The sequence below is a fragment of the Engystomops pustulosus genome, chromosome 4, assembly GCF_040894005.1.
Source record: "Engystomops pustulosus chromosome 4, aEngPut4.maternal, whole genome shotgun sequence".
Lineage (NCBI taxonomy): Eukaryota > Metazoa > Chordata > Amphibia > Anura > Leptodactylidae > Engystomops > Engystomops pustulosus.
Genome location: NC_092414.1, coordinates 150,497,855 through 150,510,679, shown reverse-complemented (window position 1 = coordinate 150,510,679; position 12,825 = coordinate 150,497,855). Strand labels below are relative to the sequence as shown.

General features: G+C 43.0%; 2 protein-coding genes across 9 annotated transcripts; both read left to right on the top strand.

The window, feature by feature from the left end:
• The first annotated feature begins 240 nt into the window (after positions 1 to 240).
• Positions 241 to 10,726, top strand: LOC140127416 (bone morphogenetic protein 7-like). Of its 5 annotated transcripts, none has more exons than XM_072148092.1 (3): positions 241 to 519; positions 8,232 to 8,266; positions 9,198 to 10,726. In XM_072148092.1, exon 3 carries the CDS (start codon positions 9,213 to 9,215, stop codon positions 10,476 to 10,478), a length of 1,266 nt encoding a protein of 421 aa, XP_072004193.1. In that variant the 5' UTR covers positions 241 to 519; positions 8,232 to 8,266; positions 9,198 to 9,212; the 3' UTR covers positions 10,479 to 10,726. The 5 variants fall into 5 exon arrangements, with proteins under 5 accessions (XP_072004193.1, XP_072004194.1, XP_072004190.1 ...); XM_072148089.1 differs by having other exon boundaries at positions 242 to 519; positions 8,232 to 8,330; XM_072148090.1 differs by having other exon boundaries at positions 242 to 519; positions 8,232 to 8,330; positions 9,181 to 10,726.
• Positions 4,827 to 7,770, top strand: LOC140127415 (uncharacterized). 4 transcript variants are annotated; one of them, XM_072148085.1, is made up of 2 exons: positions 4,827 to 4,917; positions 5,368 to 7,770. In XM_072148085.1, the coding sequence occupies exon 2, from the start codon at positions 5,466 to 5,468 to the stop codon at positions 7,467 to 7,469; it is 2,004 nt and encodes a 667-aa protein (XP_072004186.1). In that variant the 5' UTR covers positions 4,827 to 4,917; positions 5,368 to 5,465; the 3' UTR covers positions 7,470 to 7,770. The 4 variants fall into 4 exon arrangements, with proteins under 4 accessions (XP_072004186.1, XP_072004188.1, XP_072004189.1 ...); XM_072148087.1 differs by lacking the exon at positions 4,827 to 4,917 and having other exon boundaries at positions 4,932 to 6,494; positions 6,603 to 7,770; XM_072148088.1 differs by lacking the exon at positions 4,827 to 4,917 and having other exon boundaries at positions 4,932 to 6,712; positions 6,962 to 7,770.
• Positions 10,727 to 12,825: the final 2,099 nt, after the last annotated feature.

Here is a 12,825-nt window from a genome sequence, read left to right as displayed (position 1 = left end):
CACATTGGGATTTCCCCAGTAGCAGTTGTATGTGCTTGATTTCTGCAGCTTCTTTCTATTTGTCATGTTGTCCAGCTCTGTGGTTTCTTTCATTTGTAAATGATGCATCACACTCATTGACTGGAGGAAAAGGCTCAAAGTGTTTAGGTTTCCAGTTCTCCCACACCCTTCTGCTCCATCTACTAGATCAGAGACCATAAAACTATTCCAGACATGCTATATTAATCTTGTTTGCCCCTAATCTTTCCTCAGCTGTAAAACAAACTGCCATCTGACTTTTCCATGTTCTATACTGGAGCATTGCATAATCCCATCCTCCTGGGATATCCCATCACTCCCTCATGCTAATAAAGCAGGGCACCGCTCAGGTGTGAGGACTCTGGATTCATTCAATTGTATTCTAATTCAGAGGAGACAAACATGTAGCTTGATCCTTCAGACCATCAGTGATCACAAGACTTGTCCTCTGAAGGTGTGGATTTCCTGGTACCTCAGCAGAGCAGAAGCCTGAACATCCAGGTAAGTGTTTCCCACATATACATTGTGATTTCTATGGCTAAGAAGATGTAGAAAAATGTTTTTTTATAAAGTCTTATCCGGAACACAACAACATGAAAAGCCCAAAATTTATGATGATGTTTTTTGCGAACTTCCACCACAACTCTGGGGTAAATGCATTAATTAACTCAGCTCAGTGACTCTCACCAATGTTTACAATATTGTGTAAAATAGAATTTTACTGCATCTCCTAAGGCTTCTGAATATGGCTTAATCGTTCTATTCCTGAAGCTCCAGCTCCACTTATAATCATTATTAAAGTGTTTTCGGAAACTTTGCACAGGAAGCTACTGTGCTTTGTCTAGTTGCATACAAAAGACTTAGCCAACATAAATAAAATAATGTACTAAAATGTATATGTAATTTTAGGCGCAGGGCAAGTCCTGTTATTTTCTATGCTTACATTGCATTGGTCATTATGAGCTGAGTGGAAAAATACTCAGAGATTGTGTGAATCTTTCCACTATACCTAATTTCTGTGTAGTCTCCAAAGCTGATGTTTCACAATAAGGGCTTCTACGCAAAGGCGTGTCCGTAACACATCTTCCCTTTTTTCTTTTTGTCATGTCCTCAAAGAAAAAAACTCTTGGGCTAACTCCTTACCGACATGTGATGTAATAGTACATCACATGCCGGGTGGGGGTGCATGGAGAGGCTTACCGGTAACACCCACTGATTGCTGCCGGCGACTTAACCCTTTCAGGACGCATTTGTTCCATTTTCTTGTGGGCTTGGATTTTACGGATTTCAATGTGCGCCCCAAATGACATGTCTACTTTATTCTTTGAGTCAGTATGATTACGGGGATACCAAATTTATATAGGTTTTATAATGTTAACATACATTTAAAAAAATTAAAACCTCCTGTACAAAAATTTTTTGGGGTATTTTGCCATCTTCTGGCGCTAATAACTTTTTTATACTTTGGTGTACAGAGCTGTGGGTGGTGTCGTTTTTTTGCGGATTTTGATGACGTTTACAATGATTTTAGGACTGTACAACCTTGTGATCACTGTTTATAGAATTTTAAATTTTTTTTAAAATGACAAAAAAGTGTCATTCTCGACTTTGGGCGTGATTTTCTGTTACGGGATTAAACACAGTGAAAAACCGTTATCATTTTTTGATTGGGCATTTTAAGACGCGGTGATACCTAATTTGTTTATGATTTTTACTTTTTTATTTGTATTTATATCAGTTCTAGGGAAAGGGGGGTGATTTGAGTTTTAGGGTTTTTTATTATAATTTTTAACTTTTTTATTTTTACTATTTTTCAGACTGCCTAGGGTACTTTAACCCTAGGTTGTCTGTACGATCCTATCATATACTGCCATAGTACAGTATGGCAGTATATGGGGATTTTACTCCTCATACATTACAATGTGCTGATAGCACATTGTAATGCATGTGTTAACCCGAAGTAGCTGTGTATGGGCTTGTTTTGTGCGTAACAAATTGCACTTCATAGTAATGGTATTTAATGTTCAATGCCTTGTACTGGGAAGCGGGGAAAAAAAATACATTTAGAAAAATGAAAACCTCCTCCTAACATTTTGCCATGTTCTGGCACTGATAACTTTTTCATACTTAATCATGGAGGGTCATGTGATCTCTGCCCATGATCAATTTCCCCTGCCAAGACTTTGGTTTTTATATGTATTAATCTATCATAAGGTCCTGGCAGGGCAATTGTTCTTAGACGGAGATCACATGACCCTCCATCTGTGGCCATTTTATGGACAGGAATGTCTGGCTGATGAAGTAAGAATGGAGGATTCACTGTACCTATCAAGATAGGGGAGCAGAACTATTTATAGATGTTTTTTTCATAAATTAATATTCTTCCCCTCCCCCACTTTACAAAAAAACATGAGGTAAAGTGGCTCAACCTTTTAAGAGGGTGAATGGTGTTTGTACATTTTTAGTAATTAGTCTAAAATATGCCATGACTCTAGATCATTGGTTTCCATAACGTCCCCCATGACGGCCCACTAGGAGGATGACCCTTGACCTCTGTAGGGACAGGAAGCAGAGAGGTTAAAAGCCTCCCCCCACATCCTCCCGCCAGTGTCTTCCTGTCCCTACAGGGGTCAGGTCAAGAGAGGGTCTCTCTCCTCCTAAGGGGGGGGGGGGACGTTTTGAAAAAAAAAAAAAAAAACGGAGAAGGATCTCCATACTCACCAAGCCTTACCTGGGGTTACGCCGACTGCGGTCCAAGTTCCCCTCCGGACAGATCCTCGGTTAGCCCGGCGGCTGCGGGCTCTCCCTGGAAGTTATCTTCGTTCCGGCTGGCGTCCTCTCCGGCGGGCTGGTCACCAGACTCTCGCGCGGACGCAGGAAACTACGTTTCCCAGAATTCCCCCTGTTCGATGACGACTTCCGGTCGCGACCGGAAGTGACCGCGGACCGGGCGCGGGACGCAGTAGGAGCCACCGACAGGGGGATGGGCTCCCCATGCAGGTATTTAAATCCTCAAATAGCGGGTAGTCAGTTGGTCTGAGGTCTATGACTCGTTTTCTTCTTGGCCGGCCGTCCCAGACATCATAATGGCTGATGAGGCAGACTTGGGCCTACTCCACCCCCCGGTGCACGTGAGTGGTGCTGTATGGCAACATATACAACTGTTTTTTGTGTGAGCTCCAAGTCATTGTCTCCTTGCCTTCCTTCCCTAGGAGCAAGTTTCTAAGGGGAAAGGCAAGGAAGAGAAATCAGGAAAGGAAAAGAGTAGAGAAAAACCTGAAAAAAGCAGGATTCCTGTTAAAAAATGCAGTATGTGCTTCCGTACACTACTAGAGGGCTATAAGAAACCGATCTGCAGACTCTGCATAGAAGAATTCATGCGGGAGGAGAAAACGTCTTTTATGGACGAGCTTAAGTCCTTTATAGACGAGAAGGTGGTTTCTTCAGTGGCGGCGGCTACGCAGGGAGCCCCACCCCCACGTAAGAAAGCTCGGATAGTATCGGCTTCCTCCTCAGAGGAAGAAGAGGGGTGTATTTCAGACTCTCCCTCCTGCTCTCTGGCGGGAGACCAGGATCATCAGGATCGTGAGCAAGCAACATGTTCCCGCTACTTATTCCAAAATGAGGATCTGGACGATCTTCTGAAAGCTATGAGAGATACATTGAACCTCGAGGACGAGGAACCCCCTCTTTCTCGCGAAGATGAACTATTTGGGGGACTCAAAGCCAGGAAACAGCGTGTCTTTCCCCTGAATGATACCCTTAGGGGTCTAATTAGTCAGGAATGGAGAGACCCTGAGAGGAAAATCGCGGTCTCTAAGAATTTCAGGAAACGCTTAGTCTTCGACCCTGAAGAGTCAAAGGATTGGGACTCGTTCCCCAAAGTTGATGTACAGGTTTCCAAGGTCTCTAGGAAGATGGACCTGCCCTTTGAAGATTCGGCTCAGTTAAGAGACCCAATGGACAGGAAATCAGAAGCCCTTTTAAAGAAAGCGTGGGAAACTTCCATGCTAAGCCTAAAATCGAACTTAGGAGCCACTTCGGTAGCAAGAACACTATATTTCTGGCTGGGGAAATTAGAGTCCCATATCCGGGAGGGTACTCCCAGAGAAGACTTACTGGAAAGCATACCATTGTTAAGATCTGCTACTGCCTTCCTTGCTGACGCATCTGCCGAAGGAATAAGGTTTGCTGCAAAAGAAGGAGCTCTTACCAATGCCACCAGGAGGGCCTTATGGCTGAAACAGTGGAGCGGGGACATCCGCTCTAAATCCAAATTGTGCAGCATTCCTTTCTCCGGAGACTTTGTGTTCGGACCCGAATTGGACGCTATACTCGAAAAGGCGTCCGACAGAAAAAGGGGATTTCCAGAGTCCAAAACAGTACCCAAGAAATCTTCCTTTCGTCCTTTTAGGAACACCGGAGAGACTTACCGTGGCAAAGGTAAGCAAGGACGGTGGAGTTATCCCAAAGGAGGAAGGGGAAGGGGGTTCCTTTTCTCTAACCTCCCAGAGGGTCCAGGAAACAAGAAACAATGACGCCAGAGTGGGGGGGCGTCTCCTGGGATTCCTATCCCAGTGGACAAAGGTCACCTCGAATCCCTGGGTACTATCTATCTTGGAATCAGGCTACAGGATAGAATTCTCATCACCCCCCCCTTCTCCAAGGTTTGTCGCTCCCTTACCCTCTCTCTCTCATTCTACACATTCCTTCATTTGGCAGGAAGTGTTTCATCTAATCCACATGGGAGTGGTGGTGCCGGTCCCTCAAGAACAAGAAAAATTGGGATTCTACTCCCCGTTGTTCCTTGTCAAAAAACCAGACGGATCAAATCGCCTAATTATCAACTTGAAAGAGCTAAACCGCTTCATCGTTTACAGAAGATTTCGCATGGAGTCGGTAAGAACAGCTACCCAACTTGTTCACACAGGCTCCTATATGTGCACTTTAGATCTAAAAGACGCATATTACCATGTACCTATTCACCCCTCATCTCAGAGATTCCTAAGATTCTCGGTTCTCTCTCCCGAGGGCTCTGTCTTACACTTTCAATTCCGTGCACTTCCATTCGGTATTTCATCGGCTCCAAGGGTCTTTACCAAGATCATGGTGGAGGTGGTAGCCTTTTTAAGACTACAAGACATATCAATCATCCCTTACCTAGACGATTTGCTAATTATAGGGAAAGACAAACAAAAACTAATCTTGGCAAGAGAGTCTTCCCTAAGAATTTTAACAGAGTTGGGGTGGTTAATCAACCTGAAAAAATCAAGTTTAGTACCCTCCACTCGAAAGACCTTTCTAGGGATCATTCTAGACTCAACTCACCAAATGTCTTTTCTTCCTCAGGAGAAAATATCCAACATAAGGCATCAGATTCGTTCATTCAGACGGAAGGACTCTGTACCAGTCAGACAGGCGATGAAGATCCTGGGGCTCCTCACAGCATGCCTACCTGCGGTCGCCTGGAGTCAGAGCCATACTCGGATCCTTCAGAGTTGGATCCTAACCTTCTGGAACAGGAAGTCTTCAGGTCTAGACAAGAAGATCCGGATTCCTTCCTTTGTAAAGAGGGACCTGCTGTGGTGGATGGAATCAAGGAACCTAGAGAAAGGAGTATGTTGGCACCACCTCCCAACCATCACCATAGTGACGGACGCAAGCAGCTCAGGCTGGGGAGCAATCCTTCCTTCCCACTACGAGCAGGGGTCCTGGACTCTAGCCCAAGCAAAAAGCAGCTCAAACTACAGGGAGTTAAGAGCGGTCTGGGAAGCGCTAAGATCGAACACAGCCTATCTGAGGGATCATCATATCCACATTCTCTCGGACAACGTCTCGACAGTGTCCTATTTAAGGAGACAAGGGGGTACAAGATCTCCAGTATTATCGAGTCTGGCTCGTACCATCTTCCAGTGGGCGGAAGAAAACATCCTTTCCATCTCTGCCACCCATTTGAAGGGATCCCTCAACAGAGAAGCGGATTATCTCAGCAGGAGAGAGATCCTACCGAACGAATGGTGTCTCAACCAGGAAATCTTCCTACATCTAACCAGCGTCTGGGGCATGCCCCAAATAGACCTATTCGCCACGAGGGAGAATTCAAAATGCCAACAATACTTCTCTCTGGAGGCCGGCGAGTCCAGAGATCACTTGGACGCGTTCAGCCATCGTTGGAGCGGAAGTCTTATGTATGCCTTTCCCCCAATTCCCCTAATTGCGAGAGTACTCAGGAAAATCTTGCTCGACCGGTCAAGGGTGATCCTGATCTGCCCAAACTGGCCAAAAAGAAGCTGGTACCCACTGCTGAGGTCCCTATCTGTCCAGCAACCCTTTATTCTACCGATTCAGAAGGACCTGCTATACCAAGGTCCGATTTTCCATCCCGATCCAGGAAGACTCCGTCTGGCGGCTTGGATCCTGAGTTCGAGTTCCTAAGGTCCCAAGGTCTCTCTCGGGCCGTAATAACTACGTTGAAGGCAAGTAGGAAAAAGGTTACTTTCGCCATATACCATAAGATATGGAAAAAGTTTGTGACCTTTTGTGGGGCTAATCCCCCCTCTCAGTCTAACCCAAATATTTTACAGGTACTAGACTTCCTGCAAAAAGGACTAGAAATTGGTCTTTCTACTAGCACTTTGAAAGTCCAAATTTCGGCTCTGAGCGCATTCTTCGACCAACCCCTGGCGGACCACAGGTGGGTCAAAAGATTTATTGCTGCTGCAAATAGAATTAGGCCTCAGGTTCTGAAACGGGTTCCCTCCTGGGATCTCTCCCTGGTTCTAGATGCTCTCTCCAGGCCTCCCTTTGAGCCTTTAAAAGACGCTAGTATAAAAAACCTAACCTTAAAAACTTCCTTATTAGTAGCTGTGACCTCAGCTAGAAGGCTGGGGGAACTCCAAGCCATTTCTATTAGAGAACCCTATATGTGTATTCTCCCTGACAGGATAACTTTGACTCTGGATCCAAGCTTTGTTCCTAAAGTGGCGTCCAGGTTTCACAAGAACCAAGAAATAATTCTTCCATCATTCTACGGGAATCCTTCTTCAAGCAAGGAATTGGAGTGGCATTCCCTGGATGTAAGGCGCTCGGTCTTAGAGTACTTAAAAGCTACGAAACCTTGGCGCAAAGATCACAATCTCTTTGTTCAGTTTCAGGGGAAGAACAAAGGGGTAAAGGCATCCAAAACCACGATCGCCAGATGGTTAAAGACTGCCATAGCCTCCTGTTACACAGAACAAGGGAAGGAAGTTCCTCCTAACCTTAAAGCCCATTCCACCAGAGCCATATCCGCCTCCTGGGCAGAGAAGAGGGGCGCTTCTCTTGAACAAATCTGCAGAGCCGCCACCTGGGTTTCTTCATCCACCTTTGCAAAACACTATCGGCTGGACTTACCCAACTCACAGGATCTCGCCTTCGGTCAGAAGGTTCTCCAGGCTGTGGTCCCACCCTAACTCTACTAATTTTGTAGATCTCCTAGTGGGCCGTCATGGGGGACGTTATGGAAATTGTGAATTAGACTCACCGGTAATTCGGTTTCCATCTAGTCCTCCATGACGGCCTATATATTTTTCCCTCCCATGTTTCTTTCACTTCTTTGAAAATTCTGTATGTGATTCTAACAAGACAGAATAAAAATATGTTGTATCTTCCACTGGTGTAGTTATTTGGTAGACACTGGCGGGAGGATGTGGGGGGAGGCTTTTAACCTCTCTGCTTCCTGTCCCTACAGAGGTCAAGGGTCATCCTCCTAGTGGGCCGTCATGGAGGACTAGATGGAAACCGAATTACCGGTGAGTCTAATTCACAATTTTTGAAGGCCTTTGTTGGTCTGTTTCCATCAACCTGAGCTCCAACCACATTGCAGCTAAACAAAGTTTATTTTAATGAGATCCAAAGTTTAAAGACTTTGCTGGTTAATAGAGGACAAAACCAAGGCTGGAGATTAGCAGTGTGAGAAGACCTCCTCTTAATAATGTGTGAACAGATGTAGATGTGTTCAGCCATGTCATAAAGCCGCTATTGTGGCTGCGGCATCACATTTGCAGTTCAAGGTAACAGATGCTTGTGTGAAAATGCACAGGCACAAAAAGTGCTGAAGCCCGGATAATGTTATTGGGGCTCCCTCTCTAGGTTCTTTTCTGCGGAAAAAGTGCATAGTTTGAATAAAAGTCTGTCATCTTGCTATTTTTTTTGTGACCCAGCATTTTTTTTAGCAATGCAGAAGCTAGAGGAGCAGACAGCGCTAATGGTGAGAACATCTCGCTGAGCTGGGAACTGACAGCCAAAGAAGTCTTCGTATATTTTATGCAAATGTATGTAGTGCTAGGAGGGTAATCGTTCTCACTACACATTTGTTGACTTCTGTAAAAGCTAAAGGGGAATCTTGTCAACCTAAATCTATTCCTCGCCAGATCTCTGTGATGTTAACCTTTTGGTAAAATAAAAAAAAGTATAGAAAAATGGCAAACATAGCTTTCCAAAAATATTACATTTTTGTGTTATATATATTGAAATATTCAATTTCCTTTTCCTCCTTATGCCTGAATATCTACAGAAAAGTTGGGTGTTTGCACCATAATACAGTCACAGATGCAAACATATCACTAGTAGTTATCCTGCTGATTGTATTTTAATAGTTTCTGTGCACAGTACTCTCTGAGTATCATACAGAGGTGTAACAAGGAGAGACGGGGTCCCATAGCAGCCTCCTCACATATACACATATACATACATTCACATGCGAGTTACATCACATGTAGAGCATATACACACATACAGTGACATGTACAACATATATATCACATATACAGTATGTTATATAGATATTATGCTTTGCAATGTGCAGCATAAAATGTATATAGTGGTTCACATCTTCTTTAGTGTGTCAGGATGGATGATGGGGGGCCCCTTGACACTGCAGGCCCCATAGCAGCTGCACATAAGGGGGTCACAAGTGCTTTGAGTGACATGTAATGGCCAGAGCCCTTAGTGACTCCCCTGAGCAACAGTGCTACATAAAAATAAAGTTAATTTTCCCAGTAAAATACAGGAGCAGAGCTCCTAATAAACTCTGCTGGATGATAAAGTAATCTGGAAGTAGCAGTGCTTTTTGGCTTAGGTGGTCTGCAGTTTATTAATCACTTGTTTATTCTTGTGTTGCAGTTACTCTTGTGTCGCAGTAAAATCCGGTGAAAATGAGATTAAAAGAATCCAACAGAAGGACCTTTATAAACATATTTGTATATTTCATTATGCTAAGACTAGTGACATCCGATCAAACTCTGGAACGTGGCATTCATTCCAGCTTTGTACAGAGAAGGTTGAGAGGCCATGAACGGAGAGAGATCCAAAAAGAAATTTTGACTGTCTTGGGATTGCCACATAGACCAAGACCTCCATTCCATGAGAAACATACATCTGCTCCAATGTTTATGATGGATTTGTACAATTCCATGAATGTCAGAGAAGAAAATGTGGAGTTTTCTTTCTTGAATCACTTTTTCATGGATTCCCCACTGCTTAGCCCAGTGGAAAACCACTATCTTGCTGATGCTGATCTAGTCATGAGTTTTGTCAATTTGTTGGAGAATGATACTGAAGTTTGCCACCAATGCTACAGTAAGGAACTAAGATTTCAGTTATCAGACATACCTGTTGGGGAACAGCTGACAGCTGCCGAGCTAAGAATATATAAAGATCAAATCCCTTATAATGAAACATACCAGATAAGTGTTTACCAGGTGATTCAAGAATACCCAAGTAAGTTACTGAAGCTTGATACACAACTTATCTATGGATCAGACATTGGATGGTTGACCTTTGATGTTACTGCAACTAGTAATGATTGGGTTGAAAATCCACAGTACAATCTTGGCCTACAGTTGATAATTGAGACTATGGACCACAAAAGTATCCAACCAAGATTTGCAGGCTTAGTTGGCTTAAGTGGTCCACAGGAGAAGCAACCATTTATAGTGGCGTTTTTTAAGTCTGAAACTATCCACCTCCGTAGTGTACGGTCTACTAGTGGAAAACACTGGAATCAAGACAAAGGCATGGGATTTAGAGAGCATGAAGACCTTTCAGTAAACATCACAGAGAGCTTCATGAGCAGCAGCTCTCAAAGTGGACGGCGGTTCTTAAAACAAGCATGCAAGAAGCATGAACTATATGTAAGTTTCCGTGATCTTGGCTGGCAGGATTGGATCATAGCTCCAGAAGGCTATGCAGCTTATTACTGTGATGGAGAGTGTTCTTTTCCACTAAATTCTTACATGAATGCTACCAATCATGCAATCGTCCAAACTTTGGTTCACTTTATTAATCCAGAGACTGTTCCCAAACCATGCTGCGCCCCTATTGATCTCCAAGGAATATCAGTCTTGTATTTTGATGATAGCTCCAATGTTATATTAAAGAAGTATAGAAACATGGTAGTTCGATCCTGTGGCTGTCATTAAACTCCTCAAAGAAACCTTCCCAATGTGTTTTAATGTGCAGCTAATTGAATATGGTGGGGCTGTTGTATGAAAACCTTACAAAAAAACGGACTCCCTTTATTCATAGCAACACCTTCCATCATCCATGAGCACTATAATAAAGGAAGGAATTTGCTAAGATTAGTCTTACAAATAAAACAATTATTGTTTTTAAAATTTAGAGGTGTCTCTGCATTGCATTCTATTAAAAGATCTCATCTCTTAAACCATTACTGTGTGGGCAGTGTGTTTTTGTCGCTTTCCAAATCAAGTCTCTCGGATTGAAAGGCTTTTACTACAAGATAGGGGAATGTTTGACTTTTGCACTCTTGCACTTGTGTGCACCATCAAAAGGAGCAAAGATTGTAAGTAGATTCAAAGTTCATTGATCTTGGTTCCTTCATTAATGTACACTAGAAAGTCATTTTATTTAAAGTGGCAAGGTAAATTTTACGGCTCAAGGAAATCTATGGTAATTTAGTGTCTTTGGTGTTCATCTTCAAAATTATTAATTACACAGGAAATGGGTTGTGTGTATGGGTTTTGTTTTTTTTCTTCTCTTATCAGCAGAAATTGACCTAATAAACTCTTACCAGTATGTTGTCAAGTAGCTTAACCTCTTCCAGATCACGTTTTATGAGGCAGAGAGCTTGGCACTGAAGTCAAGCTCTCTGCTTAAGAATGCCTGCTTTATTTTGCTGGGAACTGGGGGAACGTGTTCAATATGATCTCGAGACAAATCCAGGCAATATGGGAAAAAAGCAGAGGACAAGCTCTCCGGACTCAAGGAGTAACTAACATATAGTTATGTAAAAAGCTAATATATGTATTCTGCTCACCTTGTTCTAAGATGGTATAGCTTTTGAGTATAAATGGTATACTGCTGACTGTCGGCTCCGTCCTCAGAGCAGATAGGCAGATCCTGCTGCCATTGCACAGGGAGATATAGTGTATAAGCACGCTGGAAGATGATTGGAGACTAGAAAATGAAGGTGCTGCATCCGCTTCAGGCTCCTGAAGGGGATTTAGCGCCTTCATTTTCTAGTATCCAATAATCTTCCAGCGTGCTTATACATTACTGCTTTATTTTACTGTATTTGAACATTACTAATTGTCTTTCCTGAAAACTACTGGTTAATGTCAATTGCATCAGACTGGGCTCTGAGGTGGGGATAGTTTAATTTTAGCGCTGAGCTCTCCGCTTCCTTGACTTTATTCAAGCAATTGACATGCTACCACGCTGGACCATGAAAGAAACAATATTTGGAAGATCATCAAACAAAAAAGAAGATGCACCAAAAAGGCTCTTTCAAAAGGTGTAGCAAATGTTAATCAAAAGTTTTAGTCAGAGAACAGACAATCAAATGACACACCTAAAAAGATTTTGATTCGCCTTTTGAAAGAGCCTTCTTGGTGCATCACTCTTTTTTTTTTTTTTTTTTTTTGTCTGATGGTCATTATAAATTGTGGACTGGCTCAGATGGTTTACACCCTAATTTTGGTTGTGCAAAATCTGGAAGATGTTAATCTTCCTGACAACATACTTGGAGTGGGTCAATATCTGCTGTCAGGTTCCATTTAACACCTGTATGGTGGAGAACTTTACTCTTGTTAGTTTCTCCCAAACCAAAAATAGTTAGCGCCTGTGTGGTACAAGAAAGAAGCCGGAGTAGGTGCCAAGTGCTCTTTAATTTTTGTTTTAACTGCCCCCATACTGGCTTCTGCACACCAAACCACAGGTCCATAAAGACCTGTGGGTTGTTAGATGTTCTGAATCCCACTCAAAGGTTCTCTTTAAGGACCAATAAAATAAAAATTATAATTTTCTTTTCTGAAAACTATGAAAGAGGCGATGCTAAAATTCAATCCTATGTGTGGCCACCAGTAGTTCTGTAATACATGTGAAAAAAATGTACTTTATGGGAATACCCCTTTAAGGGTATTAGTTTCACATGAAGACAAGATTCTTAAATTTACTCAGGATAACAATATAAAACATTCTCTAATTCACTGTTATTAAAAATATATATATAACTTCACAGATATAAATCTAGTCTGTATCTATCAGTCCTGGTGTTTTAAATTTTGGTTGTCCCTAGATCCGACCCTATTTTTCCATAGCGTCCCCCACGACGGCCCCAACTGGAGGATGACCCTTGACCTCTGTAGGGACAGGAAGCAGAGAGGTTAAATGCCCCACCCCGGCATCCGTACTCCAGTGGCTTCCTGTCCGTACACAGGGCAGGGAGTAGAGAGAAGTTCTTTCCTCATCCCCAGTAGTTGGGACGGTGAGGGGGGATAATAGGAGGCGCAGAGACTTGTCCCCTTA

Coding starts and splice junctions, on each gene's coding strand:
- LOC140127415 (XM_072148085.1), top strand. CDS start 5,466: ATGCCTACCTGCGGTCGCCTGGAGTCAGAGCCATACTCGGATCCTTCA.
- LOC140127416 (XM_072148093.1), top strand. CDS start 9,213: ATGAGATTAAAAGAATCCAACAGAAGGACCTTTATAAACATATTTGTA.